The sequence below is a fragment of the Amphiprion ocellaris genome, chromosome 21, assembly GCF_022539595.1.
Source record: "Amphiprion ocellaris isolate individual 3 ecotype Okinawa chromosome 21, ASM2253959v1, whole genome shotgun sequence".
Lineage (NCBI taxonomy): Eukaryota > Metazoa > Chordata > Actinopteri > Pomacentridae > Amphiprion > Amphiprion ocellaris.
In genome coordinates this window covers 739,016-763,942 of record NC_072786.1, presented here as the reverse complement: position 1 = coordinate 763,942, position 24,927 = coordinate 739,016, and the positions used below count along the sequence as shown (strand labels likewise).

At 41.9% G+C, this 24,927-nt stretch overlaps 1 protein-coding gene across 9 annotated transcripts in view; it reads right to left on the bottom strand.

The window, feature by feature from the left end:
- mical3b (microtubule associated monooxygenase, calponin and LIM domain containing 3b) overlaps window positions 1-23,768 on the bottom strand; it is a 47,916-nt gene extending 24,148 nt beyond the window's left edge. For 2 of the 9 annotated variants that reach the window (XM_055006749.1, XM_055006750.1), the window contains exons 1-20: window positions 23,343-23,712; window positions 19,754-20,096; window positions 18,831-19,038; window positions 18,635-18,751; window positions 17,468-17,605; window positions 16,787-16,942; window positions 16,610-16,710; window positions 16,148-16,405; window positions 14,589-14,704; window positions 14,387-14,513; window positions 14,185-14,278; window positions 13,872-14,019; window positions 12,473-12,669; window positions 11,392-11,492; window positions 11,253-11,315; window positions 9,863-10,036; window positions 8,667-8,756; window positions 3,889-3,975; window positions 1,120-1,197; window positions 423-582 (exon numbers count right to left, since the gene is read on the bottom strand). In XM_055006749.1, coding sequence (XP_054862724.1) covers window positions 423-582; window positions 1,120-1,197; window positions 3,889-3,975; window positions 8,667-8,756; window positions 9,863-10,036; window positions 11,253-11,315; window positions 11,392-11,492; window positions 12,473-12,669; window positions 13,872-14,019; window positions 14,185-14,278; window positions 14,387-14,513; window positions 14,589-14,704; window positions 16,148-16,405; window positions 16,610-16,710; window positions 16,787-16,942; window positions 17,468-17,605; window positions 18,635-18,751; window positions 18,831-19,038; window positions 19,754-20,017 — 2,677 coding nt within the window. In that variant the 5' untranslated portion in view covers window positions 20,018-20,096; window positions 23,343-23,712. Of the gene's footprint in view, window positions 1-422; window positions 583-1,119; window positions 1,198-3,888; window positions 3,976-8,666; window positions 8,757-9,862; window positions 10,037-11,252; window positions 11,316-11,391; window positions 11,493-12,472; window positions 12,670-13,871; window positions 14,020-14,184; window positions 14,279-14,386; window positions 14,514-14,588; window positions 14,705-16,147; window positions 16,406-16,609; window positions 16,711-16,786; window positions 16,943-17,467; window positions 17,606-18,634; window positions 18,752-18,830; window positions 19,039-19,753; window positions 20,097-23,342 lie in introns of all 9 variants that reach the window. The other 7 variants (XM_055006756.1, XM_055006752.1, XM_035949757.2 and 4 more) reach the window with 7 other exon arrangements.
- Between the last annotated feature and the right edge of the window lie 1,159 nt (window positions 23,769-24,927).

The window sequence follows — 24,927 nt, the reverse complement described above, 5'->3', positions numbered from 1 at the left end:
GAGATCATCTTTCATTTGTTATTATTGTGGAACATTGTAGGAACCTTTTATGGAGAAACATTCTACAATGTGTTCCGTCAATGCCATCCCCTAAAACATTTATTTAAATCATCTGAGGCCTAAATAACATCTGGAGAACAGTTTTTGAATGGTATTTTGAGAACGATGTTCCTTTGCTATCATGGAACATAATCCGAGAACATCCTCCAAACATCTTCTGAACATTGACGCTAAAATGTTCTTAACCTCTAAAGAACATAACTGGAAGCACTAAATATCCTTAAAATGTGTTTGAACATTAAAGTTGATTAAAAACATCTGAACTTGTTGGTAATGTTAGCTAACGCTGTGGGAACGTCCTCTGCTAGCTGGGAGGTAGAACGTTACTCAGTGGAGACCAGAGTGATGGAGGTTGAACCTACCGCTGTTCTGGTTGTAGCTGTAGGAAGCCGGTCGCAGTAAACTGCTGCAGGAGTCGCATCGGAAGCAGCTGCGATGGAAAAACAAACCCTCGGCGCTCAGACGCTCCATCACGTAAACCCTCTGCTGACAGAAGAAACAGACATCGCTGCTGCCGGAACCCTGCAGGAACAGAAAGACGGAGAGGAACATGAAGAGACAAACATACATTGATCATCAGTATTATGGGATGTTATCCTAGTGTGAACAGTTTAGAGTCCTAGAAACAATCATTGGTTCCCTGGATGTGGTTCTGGTTTCTGATAATTCACCAGAGAAAATTTTTTAAAAGTTCATTTCTGTTGTTTAAAATTTTTCAAAAACGGTCCAAAAAGACTCAGTTTGTCCAGAATTGCTTAAAACTGAACTAAAACTACAAAAATTGTCCTAAATGACAAAAATACTGTCTATAATCACTTGAAAATCGTCAAACTGAGCCTAAAAATGCACCAAAATACCTCCAACTTATCACAATTGCCTCGAAAACTTCCCAACACGAGTCCAAATTTTCCCAAAATGTCTCCAAAATGAGAAACTTTGGTCCAAAAGTCTCCAAAACATCCTGTGTCTAATATTCACAGTATGAAGGTAGAAATTTGATCACTAATAAAGTTACTGCAGATACAGAATCAGCTGATCAGAAGAGGGAACCTGTCTTACCGTGCCAGCTTCCTCCTGAATACCACTGGCTATCTGCTCAGCCAATGAGCTCACTCCACCAGTGTACATGCGAAGACACTGATCAGACAGACAGACAGACAGATTACAGAAACAGACCACCTTTAAGTCCTTCATTGTCCACCAGCTGAGTCTGATGGGAAATGAAGTGTTTTTCTGCCGACATCAGAATCAGTGTCATGTTGAAGTTAGATGGGGATGTCCAGCAGAAGCTAACGGATCTGATGGACTTTAAAGATGGAGAACAAAGAAATGTCCAGCGCTGTTATGGTGCTTTACATTGTCCTGATCAGGGTTTATGGAGACGTCTTTGGACTCAGAGTCACATATTTCAGTTTAAGTATTTAGCAGGAACATCCATTTCTGCCATCAGAATGTGGGCTGATTAAGCTCAATATTTAATAACATGGATTGTGGAAATTTGTTCTGCCTAAGAACTTTGTCCCAGTCAATCCCAGCTTGTTTCCAATACATGAGTTCTGGTTGGAGGTCATTAACCACCACAGAAGTCTTAGACATGGTGCCCGTTGCTAGGTAAACCATGTGTCCATATATCAGTGTGATACAATAACCATGTCCTCATTGATCCCAGTTTGTCTTGAATACATGAGCTCTGGTTGGAGGTCATTAAGCACCACATAAGTCTTGGTCGTGGTACCCTTGCTAGGTAAACCATATGTTTATATATCATTGTGATACAGGAACTCTGTCCTCTTTAATCCCAGTTTGTCTTAAAACACAAGTTCCGGTTGGAGGTCATTATGCGTCACATAAGTCTTAGTCATGGTGGCCATTGCTAGCTAATCCCCCACAATGTTTTTTGCTAACCAACATTTACTGTCTGTAGTTTAGCCCAGTTGCTCTTTAAACACATGAGCTCTGGTTTGATATCATTATGCATCACAGAAGTCTTTGTCATGGTGCCCATTGCTAGCTAATATGCTATATGCTATACAGCTATATATCCATATATTATCGTGATACAGGAACTCCACTATTGTTCAAAAGTTTGGGGTCACCCAGGAAATTCCATGTTTTCCATGAAGACTCCCACTTTTATTCATGTGCTAACATAACTGCACAAGGGTTTTCTAATCATCAGTGAGCCTTTCAACACCATTCGGTAACACGATGTAGCATTAGAACACAGGAGTGATGGTTGCTGGAAATGTTCCTCTGTACCCCCATGGAGATATTCCATTAAGAATCAGCTGTTTCCAGCTACAATAGTCATTTACCACATTAACAATGTCTAGACTGGATTTAAAAATGTTTTTCTTTCCAATTAAGAACATTTCTAAGTGACCCCAGACTTTTGAACAGTAGTGTATGTCCTCATTGGTCCCATTTTGTCTTTAACATATGAGCTCTGGCTGGATGTCATTACATGTCACATGAGTCTTTGTCATGGTGCCAGTTGCTAGCTAAACCCCCACAATGCTCTCTGCTTTAACATGAACTGTAGTCTGAGTGATGCCTCCTCTGGTCTCTACAGGATTAAACAGGAAGAGGCTCCACCTGGTGGAACAACCATGAAATACAGCTGATCTATGATACAATTTTGGACATGCACGACCTTCTCCTTTTACCATATCAGTTAATATGTCTTAATCGGTCAAATTATTAATGACAATATCTGCATTATGAAAATATTTAACAGCTATTTTATTATATTTTATGTTGTGTTTTATTTCACATGGACTTCTGCAGTAGCTACTGTTGACTTTAGCACTTTGCTGCACAGCTACCTCCTTTAGATTGTGTGAAAATGGTTTCATGGTGTTTCTAACGTTCTCTAGTATTGTAACGTGGTCTTGTTTTATCCTGAATACAATGGCATTAAAGGCTTTCTATACTATAATTCAAACTGGAAAATAAAGGCAGTCCAATGGCCACTTGTCATATCTGCAGTACTTGTAGTGTTGGCAGGAATTCAGTGCTAGTAGTTTCATTTGGCCCCTACGAAGTAAACACAGTGAGTTTAATCGGGTAACTAAGGCTCCAGCAAAGAAACTGAAACCTGAGGATACTGTAAAAGAGACAGAAAATTTACTTGAGACATTGTGAATACCACAAAGATCACAGAGAAGGTGAATTAATTCATTGTTGTGGTAGAGAATAAAGGTTTTCTCCATCTTATATTTCAGATAGCGTCCTACTGGAGCTTTACAACAAGGTTCCTGATGATGTACAGGACATTAAGGGACAGACTGGAGGCAGAAATGCAGGTTTTTCTTGATGCATTGCAGAAATATTCAGCTGTCAGGCGTGTTATCTGATTTGGACTTGGTATCAGCAGATATTAAGTGTTAAATGATTTCAGGGTTAGAATAGTTGATCTGGACGTCTCTAATTTTTACTGCACTGATTGTAAAAATGTGTTTTCAGAGATGAAAACAGACACTGATCAGACGGCGGTTGGAAGAACAACAGGAGGAGGGAAAGTCCGGCTGCACAGAGTGCTCAGTCAGCAAACAGAGAATCTGATCTTCTAACGGAGCTTCAGGCTGATCAGAGACCTGCTTCACTCCTCAATAGGAACCATTCATGGCTTCCGACTGTTATCGATCACATGAAGCAGCTGCAGGGACTGAAGCTTTGCTGATGGTATCGAGGTTTCAGGCTGACGAGGACGAGTGCAGCCAGAGGACATGACAACCACCGAGTCTCTAGTTTCTTTAAGATGCAGATGGGGAACAATGGGAGGTTCTAACGGTCTATGAACCGACACCAGAACCAGAACCCAGGTACCTGCTGGTCACCGCCCAGGACGCCCTGAGACTTGATCTTTTCTTTGAACCGAAAACTCATCTGCTCCTGTAGGAAGGTTCGTTTTTTCTGGCAGAGATAGGAAACAGTCAGTTCTTCAGGACGGTCAGAGAGCTACAGGTTCATAAGATGCAGGAGGCAGGAAGTCAACGGACCAATCAGAGACGGAGCTGAACAGGAGGTTTAGAATCTGAAGCGAGAGTGTGGTCTTTAGATGTACCCAGGTTTGGTTCACTGTTTAACACCATTAAAACACTACAATGGAATCTTGTAATCTTTCTTATCTGACCTGTCAGATCTAATCATGCCTTCATCAAGCTGCTGCTGCTGAGGGTAAATGTGAACATCACTCTAAAGTGAAAGAACTCCTTCTGCTGCAGGGTCCATCCATTCAAGATCTAAAATAAAATCAGTTTCTTCTCCCCAAACCTTCTCATAATCATCTGTTTCTTCATCTCCAGTAACTTTATTAATGATAAGCAAAACACATCTGAGTTCTGATAAAAACTGCAACTAAAATAACTTTAAAAAGCTGGAAAATCACCATAAATATGGCCAAAATGACCACAACAAGAAAAATATCACCCCAAAAGAGCCAAAACTACCCTGAAAGGCTCAAATATGCCAGCAAAAACATCCAAATTGCCACAAAAAGGACCCAAATTGCCACAAAACAGCTGAAATTGCAACAAAAACACAAATTTGGCACAAAAAACTTGCAAAATCACCCCAAAAAGAGCCAAAATTGCCCTGAAACATTCAAATATGCCAGCAAAAACAGAAAATTACCACAAAAATGGCCAAATTTACCAAGAAAAGAACCAAAACTACCACGAAACAGCTGAAATTGCAACAAAAACTCAAATTCAGCACAAAAAAAATCAACCAAATAGGACTAATGGTCCTTCCTGACTTCCTCAGAACATCTGGTTCTTCATCTTCAGTAATTTTATTAATGATCAGAGTTCTACCTTCAGACTGGGAATATTTCCAGAATTCCAGGTCCTTGAAGTCCATAGAGGAGAACGTCCCCTGGAGAAAGTTCTAGAGTAGACCTACCGATAACTGGACAGTTGTCGGTAGGTCTACTCTAGAACTTTCTCCAGTTGCTGGTAGGTCTACTCTAGAACTTTCTCCAGTTGCTGGTAGGTCTACTCTAGAACTTTCTAGAGTTGCTGGTAGGTCTACTCTAGAACTTTGTCCAGTTGTCGGTAGGTCTACTCTAGAACTTTGTCCAGTTGTCGGTAGGTCTACTCTAGAACTTTCTCCAGATGTCGGTAGGTCTACTCTAGAACTTTGTCCAGTTGTCGGTAGGTCTACTCTAGAACTTTGTCCAGTTGTTGGTAGGTCTACTCTAGAACTTTCTCCAGATGTCGGTAGGTCTACTCTAGAACTTTCCACAGTTGCTGGTAGGTCTACTCTAGAACTTTCTACAGTTGCTGGTAGGTCTACTCTAGAACTTTGTCCAGTTGTTGGTAGGTCTACTCTAGAACTTTGTCCAGTTGTCGGTAGGTCTACTCTAGAACTTTGTCCAGTTGTTGGTAGGTCTACTCTAGAACTTTCTCCAGATGTCGGTAGGTCTACTCTAGAACTTTGTCCAGTTGTTGGTAGGTCTACTCTAGAACTTTCTCCAGATGTCGGTAGGTCTACTCTAGAACTTTCCACAGTTGCTGGTAGGTATACTCTAGAACTTTCTACAGTTGCTGGTAGGTCTACTCTAGAACTTTGTCCAGTTGTCGGTAGGTCTACTCTAGAACTTTGTCCAGTTGTCGGTAGGTCTACTCTAGAACTTTGTCCAGTTGTTGGCAGGTCTACTCTAGAACTTTCTCCAGATGTCGGTAGGTCTACTCTAGAACTTTCCACAGTTGCTGGTAGGTCTACTCTAGAACTTTCTCCAGATGTCGGTAGGTCTACTCTAGAACTTTCCACAGTTGCTGGTAGGTCTACTCTAGAACTTTCTCCAGGTGTTGGTAGGTCTACTCTAGAACTTTCCACAGTTGCTGGTAGGTCTGCTCTAGAACTTTCACCAGCTGTCGTTAGGTCTACTCTAGAACTTTCTCCAGATGTCGATAGGTCTACTCTAGAACTTTGTCCAGTTTTCGGTAGGTCTACTCTAGAACTTTCTCCAGTTGTTGGTAGGTCTACTCTAGAACTTTGTCCAGTTGTTGGTAGGTCTACTCTAGAACTTTTTCCAGATGTCGGTAGGTCTACTCTAGAACTTTGTCCAGTTGTTGGTAGGTCTACTCTAGAACTTTCTCCAGATGTCAGTAGGTCTACTCTAGAACTTTCCACAGTTGCTGGTAGGTCTACTCTAGAACTTTCTACAGTTGCTGGTAGGTCTTCTCTAGAACTTTGTCCAGTTGTCGGTAGGTCTACTCTAGAACTTTGTCCAGTTGTTGGTAGGTCTACTCTAAAACTTTCTCCAGATGTCGGTAGGTCTACTCTAGAACTTTGTCCAGTTGTTGGTAGGTCTACTCTAGAACTTTCTCCAGATGTCGGTAGGTCTACTCTAGAACTTTCCACAGTTGCTGGTAGGTCTGCTCTAGAACTTTGTCCAGTTGTCGTTAGGTCTACTCTAGAACTTTCTCCAGGTGTCGGTAGGTCTACTCTAGAACTTTCCACAGTTGCTGGTAGGTCTGCTCTAGAACTTTCTCCAGCTGTCGTTAGGTCTACTCTAGAACTTTCTCCAGATGTCGATAGGTCTACTCTAGAACTTTCTACAGTTGTCGGTAGGTCTACTCTAAAACTTTCTCCAGATGTCGGTAGGTCTACTCTAGAACTTTGTCCAGTTGTTGGTAGGTCTACTCTAGAACTTTCTCCAGATGTCGGTAGGTCTACTCTAGAACTTTCCACAGTTGCTGGTAGGTCTGCTCTAGAACTTTGTCCAGTTGTCGTTAGGTCTACTCTAGAACTTTCTCCAGGTGTCGGTAGGTCTACTCTAGAACTTTCCACAGTTGCTGGTAGGTCTGCTCTAGAACTTTCTCCAGCTGTCGTTAGGTCTACTCTAGAACTTTCTCCAGATGTCGATAGGTCTACTCTAGAACTTTCTACAGTTGTCGGTAGGTCTACTCTAGAACTTTCTCCAGTTGTCGTTAGGTCTACTCTAGAACTTTCTCCAGTTGTCGGTAGGTCTACTCTAGAACTATCTTCAGGGGACGCTCTCCTTTCCTGCTTCCAGTCTTTAAGTTTAGTCTCACTTAGAATGTTCCAGGTCCTTGAAGTCCATAGAGGTGGGTCCAGATTTATCACTTTTTAATGGACTTTTCCCATCATTTCTGATCCTCAGAACTTCATCAGTCCAGCAGATAGAACCATGACATTTAGGAGGAGAAACATCTGAGTTCTGGTAAAAACTGACCCCAGATCAGTTTTACATCCATACAGGTGTCACAGTCTGAACACTAAATCTGGATTTTGTTCATTTTTTTCTGTATCCAACTAGTTTCACGTCTTATAATTTGTCCAATATGAGCCAAAGATTGTCCGAAATACACAAAACTTTTTCAAATTCTCCCGGAAACCTTGAGAAAACTTCACCAGAATGTCCCATATTTTATCCACATTACTTCACAATTGTCTAAAATGCCTCAAAACTTTTTTCAGAATGACTCAAAACTTAATCAAAATGACATAAACTCATCTAAAATTCAAAATGTTTGCAAAATGACTCAGTTTGTCTCAATTCTTGTACAAAATTAAAAAAAAAAAAAAAACTGTCCAAACATATTCAAAACCCGTCCTAAAGAGTTAATAATGAAACAGAAGCACTTGGTTCCCTGGATGTGGTTCTGGTTTCTGATAATTCACCAGAGAAAACTTTAAAAAGTTCATTCTGGGTAAACTTTAAGGCTCATATCAGCATGTTGGTAGGTGGTTGGTCAGAACTATTAGAGACGATGGAAGCAGCATTTTCCACACATTCTGATCATTTTTTTTGACTATTTTGAAGAAGTTTTTGTCATTTTGGGCAAAAACTGAGTAATTTCGGAGACAATTCTGATCTTCTTGGATGACTTTTGGGGTTATTTTGGACGTCTTTTGAGTTGCTTCACAAAATTTTTAGGTCATTCTGGACAAAAGGGGGAAAAAGTGTATTCTGGATAAACTTTAAGGCTCATATAGCATGTTGGTAGGTGGTTGGTCAGAACTATTAGAGATGATGGAAGAAGAAACCAGGACCATCTAGAGACAGGGTTCACTCATATAGTCATCACTGTTCTACATGGATCTTTAAATAAACTGGAGATATTGACCGTAAAACATCAGTTGATTCTGAGGCACTGATTGGTTTGTCATGGAAGGAGCCTGGAGCTACTTCTTCCTACAGCAGAATGATTCAGACCTGAACAGCTTCCTGGTTTCAGACGTTAATTCAACACGTCTGAGTCAAACATGTGATGTTGATGTATGTAAGAAATGAAAAATAGAACATGACAGTTGATTCCTGATGTTGCAGTTTATGAAGATCTCCTCTGAGCAGCAGCAGCAGCACCCCCTGCTGTTTATAGGGGGGTTCCATGTAAATTAAAACTCATTTATCTAAAGTCTGGTACGTCCTGCAGCTTCCTGCATCCTGTTAGAAATCTAAGTGTCCATGGAAGGAAAAATAACTACGACTAGTGGGATTTATCTTCTAAATGTGGTTTACTGGGTTCTAACAGGACAGAGGGAACAGAAGCACTGAGGAGGTCTGTCTCTACTGGGTCAAACTGGGTTCTACTAGGTCCTACTGGGTCCTACTGAGTCGGACTTGTCTTTACCGGTCTCCATGACACCGTTGGAGGTGGAGATGCTGCTGGTGGAGTGTCTGAGGACTCTGAGGACGGAGGAACACTGGACAGCAGCTCCTCCTGTTGGTTCACAGAGGAACTGTTTCAGTTCATCACCAGCGTTCCATATGTTGTTCTGCATGTTTTAAATCCAAGCTGACGACGCTCTGAGGGTCACTTATGACGCTTTTAACTACCTCAACGTCAACCCAGCTGGAAGCTTTTGGTTCCAAAACCATCCTGAAAAAGTTCTGCAACATTCTACTAATACTTTCAGTGGGTTCCCTGAATGTTCTTAAAGCAAGTTAAAGGCAGGACAACTAAAGGTGTTCTAAAGATGTTTGTTGAAAACATTGTTAGACTGTTATGTTCTAATGTTCTCAAGACTAAATGTTGTCTTATATCACTGTGGAATATTGCGGTACATTTCATAGATTCTAGAAAATGTTTCCCCAAAACTTTCTGAATGTTCCACAGTTGTTGAAACATCATCTTACAGGAACGTCTTATAAAGAACATTTAGTCCTCTGAGGCCTTGACAACATCTTAAAAATCTGATCTAAATGCTGCATTGAGAACATCCTGTCCTCGCTGGTTTGAGAACCCTGGCCCTTTTCTTGTGGTGGAACACTGGGAGATTGTGTTGTAGAAGAACATTCTACAACTGGGTTTTCTCAACGTTCTGTCATCTGAGGCATTGAGAACATCAGGACAACAGCTTCTGAATGTTGGTGTGAGAAGGTTCTTCCTTTCTTAACACAGAACATTGTGAGAAAGTTTTATAGTAGTGCGTTCTATAATGTGTTCCCTCAACTACATCCCTGAAACATCTTCAGAACATTGCAGGCTGAGGGTTCCATATTTGTTGACATATCATATTACAGGAACGTTTTATAGAGATCATCTGAAGCCTCGAAAACATCTGGAGAACCCTTTTTAAAATGTTGCTTTTAGAATGTTCCTGCTTTGTTTTCATGGAACGTCATCTGTGTTCCTGACAACAACCTCCGAATGTTGGCAGTGAAACATTATATCAACCTTATAGGAACATTAAGTTAAAATGTTCTCTTTACTAAACTATTAGAACTAGTGGGTAAACGTTAGCCAGTGTTGTGGGAACATTCCCTGCCTTTGACCTGCTTGACATTAAATCACGTTATTGATCAGAACTGATGGTCAGTTCCCACCTGCCGACGCAGAGCCGCAGCGTGAGAAGAAGAAGACGTTCTGCAGGTAGAAGAACCTTCGTCCAGCTTTGCTTGCAGCTGATTGGCCATCAGACGGACTCTGGACCGACCGGCTCCGCCCACAAATGCCTCCTCGCACAGCTGGCCGTCGACGAGTCTGTTCAGGTCACATGACTAGAAAACAGAACGTCAAGTTCAAAGAGACGATTAGAGAGTCCATGTTCTGAAGTAGGACCTCTAGAACCAGAACCAGGTTTTAGCACCAGACGAGTCTATGGGTTATGTACGAGTTCTCATCTTCCTCTACCAGTCTTTGTGTTCTTTCACAAGTCCTCCTTTGGCTAGGAGGTCATCTACATAATGCCAACTCTTTGTATTTATCCACGAGTACTTGTCTTCATCTAGGTGTCATCTACAAGTCTTCTGTCCTCATTTTCGAGTCTTTGTCTTCATATGAGTCGTTTTCATCACTAAGGAGTCTTTGCATTCATCTACGAGTCTTTATATTTATTTATGAGTTATTATCCTCATCTACAAGTGTTCATCTTCATCCATGAGTCATCTACAAGTGTTTGTCATTATTTTATGAGAATCTGTCTTTATGTAGAAGTCATCTTGAATTCTTTGTCCTCATCAACAAGTCCTGGTCTTCATGTGAGTCATCTAGAAGTCTTTGTCATTGTTTTATGAGGTTTTTTCTTCATGTAGAAGTCACCTACAAGTCTTTGTTCTCATCTACAAGTCCTTGTCTTCATCTATGAGTCATCTGCAAGTTTTTCGCCCTTTATGAGCTTTTATCTTCATCCATGAGTCATCGATGAGTCTTTGTCATAATCTACAAGTCCTTGTCTTCATCTAGGAGTCATCTACATGTCTTTTGTCCTCATTATACAAGCCTTTGTCTTCATATGAGTCTTTTTCTTCATTTAGGAGTCTTCGCATTCATCTACGAGTCTTTGTATTTATCTACCAGTCTTTGTCTTCATCTACAAGTCATTGTCTTCATCTGTGAGTCTTCTGCAAGTCTTTCATGCTCATTTTAGTGAAATTTTTCTTCTTTATGTATAAGTCTTTGTCTTCATTTACAAGTCATCTACAAGTCTTTTACCACACTGATGGGTATTTTTTATTCATCTACAAGTCCTTGTCTTCATCTATAAGCCTTTTTCTTCATATATGAGTAATCTACGAGTCTCTTTGTTGTCTTAGTTCTGGGTCTTGAATCTTGTTTTTCTGCCTGAATTTTCTTAACTTCTGTTTCTATAATCATAAAAAGTGTAACGGTCTTTCCATCTTTCTTTGTTCTCTGAGTTCTATTTTTCTTTTTTGTCTTGGTTGCTGGAATCATCTTTGAGAAGTTCTGATGGTGAAGTGAAGACTCGAAACTGACCTCCTGCAGCTCTCGACCCGGCTGACTGGTCTTCCTCCTCTTGCCCAGAGCGTCGCTGTGCTCCTGCAGAGATGGAGGGTTAGCACCAGGAGAGATCTCAGACAGAAGGGTTCAGGTGGAAGGGCAGAGCTACAGGTACCTTAGGGTTCCTCTTCCTGGACGGACTGGTTGCCAGTCTGCTGAGGAGGAAGGCCGGAGAGATGAGGGCTGATCTCAGGTCAGAGCTCTGAGTCAGGCAGCCTTAAACAAACAAACAAACAAACAAACATACATCAGCTGATTTACCTGCAGACAAGTTCACCTCACAGGTGAGGAATCATCTTCTGCTTCTGAAGGTCTTTTATTGGTGGAAGAACGGTTCTAAAATACATGAGTTTGGTCTAAGGTTGATTTTTCTTTGATTAGAAGGCTTTTAAAAACTAATTCAAGAACTTTGTCTTCATGTACGAGTTACCAATGAATCTGTCTTCATCTACAAGTCTTTAGCAAGTCTTTGTCTAAGAGTCCTTGTCTTCTGTACAAATCGTTGCCTTCATTTATGAGTCATCTAAGAGTGTTTGTCTTCAACTCCAAGTCTTTGTCTTCAACTACAAGTCATCTATGAGTCGTTGCCTTTATCTACTAGCTTCTGTTTTCATCTACACATCGTTGTGTTCCTATGAGATTCATCGTCAAGTCAATATGGTCATCTACTGGTCTTTGTCTTTATAAATATTTGTCGTTATTTACAAGTGATCTTTGAATGTCTGTCTTCATCTGGAAGTCCCTGTCTTCATCATCTACAAGTCTTTGTCGCTATCTACAAGTCAGTGTCATCATCTGTGTGTCTTTGTCGTCATGTACTGGTAGTTTACAGGTCTTTGTCTTTATCTATGAGTCTTTGTCTTCTTCTACAAGTCTTTGTCTTCAACTACGAGTCATTCGTGTATCTTTATCTACCAGCTTCTGTTTTCTTCTGCGAGTTCTTGTCGTCATCTGTCAGTCTTTGTCTTTATATTTGTCTTCCTCTACAAGTCATCTGTGAGTGTCTGTTTTCATCTACAAGTCTTTGTTGACATCTACAAGTCAATGTCATCATCTGTGGGTCTTTGTCTTCATCTACAAGTCTTTGTGTTCAGTTGTCTTCATCTATCTTTAAAGTTCTTTGAAGAATTTTCTTTTAAACAGTCTTAAGTTTCACATGTTCACCGAGTCTTTTAGACAGCAGTTTGCGTCCTCACCAGAAGGTCGCGTCGAGTCTTTGAGCAGCTGGTAGAACTGGCTTAGGTACATCACCATCGACAGAGAATCCGGTTCTCTGACAGATGACATCTCCTCCACCGTCATCAGAGGAGAAATCCCAAACTCCTGCTCGGCCACATCGAAGCCAAGTCGAGTGTTTTCTTCCACCGATGACTCATCCAGAGAGTCGAAGTCTCTGAAGGGAGACAGGAAGTCAGCAAAAAACGACAGAGAAGTCCTCAACAGTCGCTCTGAAAGCTAGCTTTTAAAGAAAAAAGACACAAGTTCAGAGAGTCGTCATCAGAAACACAATGACCTGCTGCACAACAAGTCATCTATGAGTCTCTGTCTTCATCTACTAGTCACGTAAGAATCTTTTTCTTCATCTATGAGTCATCTACAAGTCTTGTCTTTACGTTTTGTCTCCAATGATCTATGAGTCTTTATCTTCATTTACAAGTCTGTCGTCATCTACGAATCACCTACAAGTCTTTGTTTTCACATGCCAATATCCTCAATTCTTTGTCTTATTTCAAGAATCTTTGTTTTCATCTATGAGTCTGTCTTCATCTACAAGTCTTTTTCTTCATCCATGAGTCTTTCTTCATGTACAAGTCATCTACAAGTCTTTGTCTTCATGTTTTGTATTCAATGATGTAGAAGTTTTTATCTTCATTTATGTCTATCATCATCTATGAGAAACCTACAAATCTTTTTCTTCACATACCAGTTATCTACGAGTCTTTGTCTTCAAGTAGGAATCAAGTCTTTGTCTTCATCTACAAGTTTTTTTCTTCATGCAGGAGTTTTTCTTCATGTGCAAGTCATCTACAAGTCTTTGTATTCATCAATGAGTCTTTGTCTTCATGTACTAGTCCTGTATAAATCTTTTTCTTAATTTACGAGTCATCTACAAGTCTTTGTTTCCATGTACAAATCATCTTCAAGTCTTTGTCTTCGTCTATGAGTCTCTATCTTCATCTACTAGTCATGTACAAGTCTTTTTCTTCATCTACGAGCCATCTGCAGGTCTTTGTCGTCACGTCTCAAAGATCTATGAGTCTTTATTTTCCTTTTTCAAGTTTGTTGTCATCTACAAGTTGTCTATGAGTCTTTGTCTTCATCTACAAGTCTCTGTCTTTATCTACATATCTTTTTCTTCATCCACGAGTGTCTTTCTTCATGTTCAAGTCATCTACAAGCCTTTGTCTTCAATTATCTATGAGTCTTTATCTTCATTTAGTCTGTCATCATCTATGAGTCTTTGTCTTCATGTACAAGTCATCTACGAGTCAGTTAAGATGAACTATATATGATGAAGGACTGACTTATTTCTGAGGATTTTTAAAACTTTTTCAAGACATTCGAGGCTTTCGTTAAATAATGAAGGTTTTGTACATCAGATCGGGTCGGTATCGGTGGATCAGAGCACACAGGGCGAGGCCACTCTTCCAGGAAGTAGCCAGGTCGCTGATGTCGACGCCACGGTAACCACGAGTCTGTTCCTGACACCAAGTTAGCAGCTGATTGGACTGAGAGAAGGACTCTAGAGAGAGAGGAAACCAGTCAGAACAGAGCTTTAATGAATTCAAACAGGTAGATTCTATTGACTGTGAACTACAACAGCGCCCCCATCAGGTCACACTGTGAACTACAAATATAATGTTCATCCAGTACACTGACTCTAGATCTTTACATTTAGTGAACTCACCTTGTCTGAAGAGTCGGGGGGAGGGCAGGCGGAGGATGCCACTGCAGTCAGGGTTTAGCCCCGTCCCCTCCCCGGTGTCCACCAGGTGTCTCACCTGAACATAAATACCACAGGTTTAAAGATTGACTATTTATTCTGCTTTAAATTCACCAGACACATAAACACACACAGAGATAAACAGTATTCCTCAGTCAGTGTTTACCTGTGCAGGTGTGACAGTCAGAGGGCTGATGTTCAGGTATCTCGTTGCTGGATCTAAAGAGAACAGACCAATGTTCTTCTGCATGTTCTCTGGAGTCGTCTGAGGGAGGAGACGGTACAAACTCTCTCTGTGGACAGACAGACATCTGTGATGTGACCAGGTGTGTCCTGTCCAGGTGTGTCCTGTCCAGGTGTGTCCTCACCTCTCAGCCAGGACATCCAGCGGAGCTCCACCTTGAGCCCAACTTCTGATCATCCAGGCTGAATCCAGAGCTGCCAGAAAACCTCGAGCTACACCTGTTCCCATTGGCCAGAAGGGCTGCAGACAGACAGGAGGACAGACAGGAAGACAGACATGAAGACAGACAGGAAGATGGGTTAGTCCACTGTCTGCCTGACTGAGTCCTTGTCTATCTCACCTCCTGTCTCACCCCCAGCAGCCTGTCATACTACCTGTCTCACCCTCAGTAGCCTGTCTCACCCCCAGCAGCCTGTCTCACCTCCAGCAGACTGTCTCACCCCCACAGCTTGTCTTACTACCTGTCTCACCCCCAGCAGCCTGTCTCACCCTCAGCAGCCTGTCTCACTCCCAGCAGCCTGTCTCCCACCAGTGTGACCAGTAGCCTGTCTCACCTCCAGCAGCCTGTCTCACCTCCAGCAGACTGTCTCACCCCCACAGCTTGTCTTACTACCTGTCTCACCCCCAGCAGCCTGTCTCACCCTCAGCAGCCTGTCTCGCCCCCAGCAGACTGTCTCCCACCAGTGTGACCAGTAGCCTGTCTCACCCCCAGCAGACTGTCTCACCTCCAGCAGCCTGTCTCACTCCCAGCAGCCGGTCTCACCTCCAGCAGACTGTCTCACCCCCAGCAGCCTGTCTCACCCCCAGCAGCCTGTCTCCCACCAGTGTGACCAGCAGCCTGTCTCACCTCCAGCAGACTGTCTCCCACCAGTGTGACCAGCAGCCTGTCTCACGCCCAGCAGCCTGTCTCACCCCTAGCAGCTTGTCTTACTACATGTCTCACCCTCAGCAGCCTGTCTCACCTCCAGCAGCCTGTCTCACCCTCAGCAGCCTGTCTCACCCCCAGCAGACTGTCTCACCCCCAGCAGCCTGTCTCACCCCCAGCAGACTGTCTCCCACCAGTGTGACCAGCAGCCTGTCTCACCTCCAGCAGACTGTCTCCCACCAGTGTGACCAGCAGCCTGTCTCACCCCAGCAGCCTGTTTCACCCGCAGCAGCCTGTCTCACCTCCAGCAGACTGTCTCCCACCAGTGTGACCAGGAGCCTGTCTCACCCCAGCAGACTGTCTCACCCCCAGCAGACTGTCTTCCACCAGTGTGACCAGCAGCCTGTCTCACCCCCAGCAGCCTGTCTCCCACCAGTGTGACCAGCAGCCTGTCTCACTTCCAGCAGCCTGTCTCAATCCCAGCAGCCTGTCTCACCTCCAGCAGCCTGTCTCACCCCCAGCAGCTTGTCGTACTACCTGTCTCACCCCCAGCAGCCTGTCTCACCTCCAGCAGCCTGTCTCACCCCCAGCAGCTTGTCGTACTACCTGTCTCACTCCCAGCAGCCTGTCTCACCTCCAGCAGACTGTCTCCCACCAGTGTGACCAGCAGCCTGTCTCACCTCCAGCAGCCTGTCTCCCACCAGTGTGACCAGCAGACTGTCTCACCCCCAGCAGACTGTCTCCCACCAGTGTGACCAGCAGCCTGTCTCACCTCCAGCAGACTGTCTCCCACCAGTGTGACCAGCAGCCTGTCTCACCTCCAGCAGACTGTCTCCCACCAGTGTGACCAGCAGCTGGTGTCCGTGGCGCTGGCGGATCATGGCGGCGTTCTCTGATGCGTATATGCAGGTGAAGTCGAACATGGCGACGTCCGGCTGGCCGTAGTGATTCATGGCAAAGTCCAAACACGGCAGCTGCTGATTGGTGGAGAAGTCCGCCGCCTCACGGGCGTACACCTGCAATGCATTCTGGTCCACGTTCCCCCGAGAGAGGAGCTGCTCGGTATCTGCGAAGTCCTGAAGACGGAACAGAGACTTTATTGTTTCACATTTGTCTGAGGTTCTGTTTATCTCGACCCCAGGTGTGTTTATTACCTGTAAAATGACTCCAGTTGTGTGTTTGTTAGCTATAGATTGACTCCAGGTGTGTTTGTTACCTGCAGAATGATTCCAGGTGTGTATTTGATACCTGCAGACTGAGTCTAGGTGTGTGTTAGTTACCTGTAGAATGACTCCTTTGTCCAGCAGACTCTGTTTCTTCGCCGTCATGACGAAGTAGTGCGTGTCGTCTTTGTAGTAGACGATGTTCTCCAGGTCGATCCCTGAAACAGGTAGACAGGTGATGGTTAAACACACACCTGGAGTCTCTGAGTGAGACAGACATGGTGGAGAACCGACCGGTTTCTTGTCGCAGCTCCTGGAAGAACCTCTGGTTGAAGATGAAGGCGACTCCGCTGATCTCCTCCACTTTGGCCTCAGCTGTGGTGTTCCTGTTTTTAAAGTTGGCGGTGATGGCGATGGCCAACTTCCCCCTGAACTCCTTACGCCTGAAACCTGCTCACACAGACACACAAAAAAAATAAATGGGGATATTTCTTCATTTTGATTGATAGATAGAAAATTGGACTTAAAGACGTCCAAAATAGACAAGAAATGTCCAAAATAACTCAAACATGGTCATTTCAAACTAAATTTGAGTTATTTTAGACATATTTCAAGTGATTTTTGACATTTATAATTTTTTTGGGGGAAATTCTTGAATCAATTTCAACAAATTTATATTGTTTAGGACAAATGTTAAATAATTTTGAATAATTTCAATCTTAGACTAAAACAAAAGCTACTGGATGAATAAATAAATGCAGCAGAAATAGTGAACAGAGGAGCAGGTTGTTGGAGATCCATCCAGCATGGAGGAACATCTACAGATGATGAGCAGAGTAGAGAGGAAACATTGAGATAGAAGAACATCTACAGGACGAGGAGTTAGCGTTGCTTTTGGAGTGTTGGTAACACCTGTGGACATCAGTAAAACTGTGAACTAACCAGTAGGAGGGTTACAGGTGTGTTGTGTTCTACCTGGCAGTGTGTTTCTGCGTCCATCTGCTCCGATAATAACGTCAAACTCCAGCTGACTGACGGGATGAGACTTCGGACTCACCTCCATCCTCCAGCCCACCTCTGCAGGTAGAACCACAGGTGAACACTGCAACAGAGCTTCAGAATTTATTGATTATTGTTTCTGCATTTTTTCATCCATTACTCATAAAATAGATTTTAAATATACTACATCAGCTCTGATACAGCTGTCTGTAATCTCAGAAAAATAATGGTTCTTCAGTGGTTCTTCAGAAGGTTCTCTGCTTTTCAAAGTGCCAAAACCAAGTGAAGAACCTTTTTTATTATGGGGATGGTTCTTCATGTACTTTATGTGGCTCTTTAAAGTTCCAAAGGTCCTTCAATTTTATTGAAGTTATTTGTTTTGGTGGCAGGAAGCAGGAGGACATTAGAGCTGCATTCATTCTAGATGAATCATTTAATCTACAAAACATCAGAAAACAGGGAGAAATGTAAATCACAGGATATAAAACCCAAACTAGAATCTTGGAACATGTTGTTCTGTCTGACCAACAGTCCAGAAATCAAAATATTAAATGTGTTCTAATGGAAGAAACCCAGAAATTCTTGCTTTTTACTTTTTTACTTAAAAATGACAATTATCAAGTCAATCAACAAAGAACCATCCTAAAAATGGTTTTTAACAACATATTGTTGCTAGTATTTACCAAAAGGAACATTGACACTTCTTTGAGGTGTTTGAAGGAATGGTTCTTTAAAGTATGGGAAGGGGAAACAAGTCTTTAAAGAACTTATTGTTGCTGAAGTTCTTTGAAGTAACATCCATGGTTCCTAAAGGAAGGACCTTTTTTGATGGTTCTTTGAGGAACCTTTGGGGGTTCTTTCAATTAAATATTTATTACTGAAATAAACAGTTTTGTGTTGCAGTTTATTATTCTGACTTCTGAAGCAAAGATTTCCATCCTTCACCGTAAATGTAGATCAGTAATCAATCCCCTTATCAATAATGATTGATATCAGCTCTGAAAAACCACATCAATCAACCAATCAACCAATCAATCAAGTGTAATTTCCTTGAGTAAACTCCCTTCAGCTTCCTCCTAAACAGCTTCTTTTTCCTGTTCTAAGAATCACAGCAGCGTCTCCGTTAAATATCTGTGGTCTCACTGTGTCGGTGTTGGTTCTCCGGCGGTTCCACCAGGTTCCTGAACTCCACGTTGACGTGAACTTGGACTCCCAGCAGCAAGGCGACCTTCAGCAGCACCAGCTGCAGCTGTCGGATACCTGCAGACAGGAAACAGGTGGCGCTAACGAGACGATCCGGCTGTTCAGATCAGACAGAACCAGCGGATCACAGACTCACTGATGTGGTCGATGGAGCCAGCGCAGAACTTCCCATAGAACTTTTTGGCACCGAGGCCCCGCAGGTCGTGGATGGTGAAGGGCCACAGGTGGAGAACGTTGTTCCTGGAGAACGAATCCCTCTTCTCCAGCAGAACCACTCGAGCTCCCATAAAGCTGAGTTCCACCGCCGTCCTGAGACCACAAGGCCCAGCACCGATGATCACACACTGACCGGGGTAACAGAAAAAAGTAGAAGTAGCAGTAAGTAAGTAAAAGTGTAAAATGACATAAATATATGACATTATTAACCCTCCTGCTGTCCTCATTTACAGGCACCAAAAAATATTGTTCCTTCGTCTGAAAAAAATCCAAAAATTCAGCAAAAAAATTTCCCCAAATTTATAAATAATTTGCAAAATCTTCAGGAAGAAAATTCTAAAAATTCCTTAAAAGTTTCCCTTAAAAGTGGTATTTAAAAAAAAAAAAAAAAACTAAATTCCCAAATTTGGAAAGAAATAAAAATTTAAAATATTTAAAAAATTAAAATTGTAAATATTTTTTTAAAAATGAATAAAAAACTTCCAAAAAAATAAAAGTAATTACATATACATCAGTAAAACTTCTAATATTTTCTTTAAGAACATTCAGAAAAAAATAATTTTTCCAAATGTTCTTAAAGGAACATTTTTAACATCTCCTTTTTTCCACCAAAAAATGTCCAAAAATTTCCTCAAAATGTTGAAAATATGGAAGTTTTCAGTGTGAAAATATATATTTTTTCCCACATTTTCAAACTTTAAAACAGGTTAATTTGACCCGCAGGACGACACGGGGGTCAAGGTAGTTTTTGATGTAGATATTTTTGTCTTTAAGGTCCTGATTGTGATTTTATTTTATGTAAACTTTCCAGGTTGTGTGTTGCTGAACGTGTTGAACCCGTACCGTCATGTTGCTGCAGGCCCGGGCCCTCAGGTATTCCATCTGAGCCGCCCTCCGGTCCAGTTTGGCCCACAGAGCGTTGGCCCTCCAGTAATTAAGGTGCCGTTTGATTGGTCGGTACAGCGGCCTCTCGGCGGCGCTCCGGTTCAGCTGCAGATGTTCGCACAGCTGGCCGAAGGAGCGCAGCGCCGCCCTGCAGGTCGCTGCCGACACAAACTCATCGAACAGCTCCTGAGCTCGGCATTCTGGGTAAGATTCGTCTCCCATGGCGACCCCCGAGGCTGCAGGGCACCATGGGAAGGGTGTCACCTGCTGATGATGTCACCGACGGACTCCAGCTCGCCACCTGAGGTCGGGGTGGAAAAACCGGAAACGGAGAAAACTCTTTTAGCTTCTGGTGAAATGAAAACATCACATGACCTGCTGACAATGACTCTGACAAAGTTCAACTCAGCGCTGGTTTGGATATTTTTATTAAGTCACAGCGTCTTCCTCAGTCGTTCTGGAGCAACAGGTTACTTAAGAAGTTGTCTTGTTGACTTGTTGCTGTCCAAAAGTTTCTTCAGACAATCGAATAATTTGATGGAGTTTGTCATTATTGAGTTTATTTGGATTTTATCTATCTGTCAAACTTTTAAAACTAGTAAATGAAGCATTAAATGAAAACTAATTGTGAATATTAGAGTTTAAGGCTTGTGACTATGAGCAGCTGGACTTTATTCACTTGAAAAAATGTGTTTTTCCTCAACAAAAATTGATTAATTATGACAACTTCTAATGAAATTATGTTCAACCAACAAACTCCAGTGAGATTGGAGGATTAGCTTTTCTGTTGTGATCAAAGCTGTCGTTAATTACTCAACGATTGGCGTGAAGGATAAATTACTCTTTCCCCTTATGAAGGTATTTCCTTACAGCTGTTAGCGGACATCATCCTAAATTATCTTCATATAGGCAGACGCTGTAGGAGGAAGATCTGCCAGGACTCTCTGCTCTGGTCCAGGTTAGATATCATCTATTCTGATGTGAGTAAGAAGACTAGTTGTCTCCATATTGGTCTGTAATCTAAGATCTGACCTTCTCCCAACTACAACATAAACCTGAAGATCAGAGAGAATCCTCAGAACTGCTGCTTGGATGAACTGCTGCTCTGTTGGGGTCACTTCTGATAGGAGTAAACCTTCCTCTCAACCTAAATCATCCGAGTGTCCAGTGTGTCTCTCTGTATTGGCCTTGTTGAACTTCCACAACGATTGGTAGCATAAACGTGCTCATAAACATTACATTTCTCCAGCTACTATTTCCTCGTTGAATAAAAGACATTTAAGTGTCATGTACTCAGGTACAATAATTATGAGCAGAAGTTTAGCAACTTAAAAAAACAAAGTAACTCCAGTGGTAAGTAGAATGGCGAGGAGATGTGAAATTCTGACCTCAAGTTGAAAAAGCCAATTTCATGAAGCTACCTCAACTTGAATTTAACACTTTTTAGTAGTCTCCTCAAAGCTATTTTACCCTCCTAAAATTATTTTCTGAGAAGATTTCTGTACAAACTGATGCATAAACTGAATATACATGAAGAACAACAGTTCAGGTCATAAATTCTTGGTGTAGATGCAACTGTTTAGTCATGAAGAACGATGAAACTATGTGTTTTTTAAAAGGAGTTTCTGCATTAAACTAAGCAGGTCAAAGGGTCAGAACCCTGCAGAGAACCTCAGTCTGCAGCCCAGTGACTTACTGAGTGACGTCCAGACGTCCTGCTGATAAACCTGAACTCCTGCTGACACTCAGACTCACTTTCTGAGACGCCACAGCTGCTTTCACAAAGAAACACTGACAAGCAGCAGAATCAATCAGTCCCTTCTTCAACCCTGTTAGAACCATCTGGTTCTTCATCTCCAGTAACTTTATCAATAATCAGAGTTCTACCTTCATACTGATCATATATCCAGAGTTCCAGGTCCTTGAAGTCCATAGAGATGGGCTCAGATTTATCACTTTTTAATGGACTTTTTCCATCATTTCTGAGCCTCAGAACTTCATCAGTCCAGCAGATAGAACCATGACATTTAGGAGGAGAAACACATCTGAGTTCTGGTAAAAAATACAACTAAAATAACTAAAAAAGCTGGAAAATGACCACAAAAACAGACAAATTTGGGCACCCGTATAGCTCAACAGGTTAAGCGGGTGACCCATGTACAGGGGCCCGGGTTCGATTCCTGCTCAGGGCCCTTTGCTGCATGTCTTCCCCTGACTCTTCTCCCCCATTTCCTGTCTGTCTCTCACTGCGCCTATCAAAATAAAAGCCGAAAAGGCCAAAAAAAAAAAAAAGAAAAGAAACCCAGACAAATTTACCACGAAAAGGACCAAAACTACCACAAAACAGGTGAAATTGTGACGAAAACCCAAAATTGGTACAAAAAAATATGCAAAATAACGTCAAAAATGGCCAAAATCACAACAAAATGACACTAAATCACTCCAAAAAGAGCATAAGGGGACCTGGAACTCTGGAAATATTCCCAGTCTGAAGGTAGAACTCTGATCATTAATAAAGTTACTGGAGATGAAGAACCAGGAGGAACCTTTTTCACATTAGTTTGATTTTATGTGGAATGACTTCTTTTCATTCAGGTCACTTCAGTAGCTACTTCCAGCTAAAACCATCAAATATCAACTTAATTATGAATTTTCATCAAATCAAGTTGATAAAACTGATTTTTTTAAAAAATAGACTTCATTTATTGACATCTGGTCAATAAATCCAGTAAAGGCTCAGATTTTCAGCCTGCAGAGCTTCAGAAAGTTAAAGATGCTTCTAACCTGATACCTGACTGATGACATGATTGATGTGTGATTAGAAAAACCACACAAGATCCAGAGTAATAGTGATGTCACTGCGTTAGTCACATGACCTGCTGTGTGTGTGTGTGTGTGTGTGTGTGTGTGTGTGCACTACCAGAAACAATGAGGCTCACATAGAGGGCGTCCATCAGTACCAAGCACCGACACACACGTTTGTCATTAAAGTTTCATTCAAAACAAAAGCATCTTTATGGGCGGTCAGACGAGAAACAGAAGCTGTTTCACTTCATCTGGATTGATTAAATAACAGTGAGGCTGCTGTTGATGATCTTTTTAACATTAGCAGCTGATGTTTACAGCAGAAACACAGAGTTGATCTTTAAATTCAGATTTCAGACAGCTGACACAAATTAACAGGTGTTTATGACTTTAAATGTAACTTAAATGATTTGTTCTAGCATTTTACAGAAAACATTTAGGTTTCATGTAAAGAATTCAATCTGCAAAGCTTCCTTTATCATCTTTTATTATTATTATTATTAACATTAATGTGCATCATTTCTGTTCATATAATTAAAGTAGTTGTAATTGTCTTGTAAGTGAAAGCAGAAAAACTTCATGAGCAAGTCTGACCTTAAAAACTGTTTACTTTCTGTCAACACACTGATTCTCTAATTCTATAATAATCCGTAATTATAGTTTATAACAAAGTGAAAAAATTTAAACAGAAAAAAATCCTCATGTTTACCTAGAAACTATTAAATCAGAGAAATATACTCACATCTCAGAGCTGCCGGCCGTCTGCTGTTCGACTCCAACTGTGACTGCTGACTGCCAGCAGCTAATCCACGCTAATCACACACGCACACGCACACATACACGCACACACACGCACGCACACGCACGCACACGCACGCACACACACACACACACACACACACACACACACACACGCAAACAGAAACGCACACGCACGTGCACTGAAAACCTTCAAGTCCAACAAATGTTCTCACAAACCCTCATAAACCGCTGCTCCTCACAAAGACAGGCAGACCAAAACGCAGGTCAGGGGGCGTGGCCTGAGAAGGGGAGGCCCCGCCCCCTGGGAGTCAGACAGACAGTGAGCTGATCCAAATCCTGTCGCTAATCTGCCCGCTAACGAGCTTAACGAGAGCCGACGGCAGCAAAGATCATCGTCACCTTCGTCAGGCAGGAAAAGACGGGATGCACAGCGCCACCATGAGGCCATAGTAATTATTACAGGAACAGCAGCGCCACCATGAGGCCATAGTAATTATTACAGGAACAGCAGCGCCACCATGAGGCCATAATGATTATTACAGGAACAGCAGCGCCACCATGAGGCGAAATTAATAATTATTACAGGAACAGCAGCTCCACCAAAAGGCAGCAATCATTATTACAGATACAGAAGCGCCACCATGAGACCTCTAGATATATTACAGAACCAATAGTGCCACCGAAAGGCAGCAATAATCATTACAGATACAGTAGTGCCATCATGAGGCAAAACTAATCACTACAGATACAATAGCGCCACCATTAGGCTACTAGAGTTACTACAGACTAGAGTAAATGCAGCAGCGCCACCATATGGCCACTAGGCTCCATGAAGCCATTAATCAAGTGCCAATTATTAAATACCATGTAGTTAGTGATATAAATAATAAATATTACTTCAGAGTATTATATTCTGCCTCAACGTGCAAAAGAAAAAAATATATTTGACTACAGGTGAGAAAAAGATCTGCATATTTAAGCTCATGAAATAGAAGTTCTACTTTTGTTTAGATTTTATTTTAAATAAGGCTGTCTTTAGATCAAAGGAGGAATTTAACTCACTGTTGGTTGGTAAAGTTCAAAATGATTGCGAATGTTGGACATTACAACAGCATCAGTTTGTATGTTCTAACAACATGAATATATTCTGTTGTATCAGTAAAATCATGATGTTAGAGTGAAAACCGGATCCGTTTTTATTTTTCTAGTGGCAGCAACATGCTTCCACTGTGAGCTGATTAAATGCAGTAAAGAAAAACATGAACTAACTCTGAACTCTGAGCAGTTTCTGGGTGTCACATCCAATCCAAAGTCCTGCATCTCCATGGAAACAGAACAACATGAAGGAGGAGAGAGAACCTAGAAATGTTAAAATGACACCAACCAAAACCAATTAATAATGAAAGTTATATTTGTTTAAAACCTTGAACCAGTTTTCCAAGTAGACAAAATAATGAGAAAAAAATGCAGGTTCTACATATTTCTTACGTTTTTATTTGTTTTCTCTCTGTTCTATGTAAAACACTGCCTGAAGTTCAGTTCGGTAAAAAAACTCCCTGAATTTT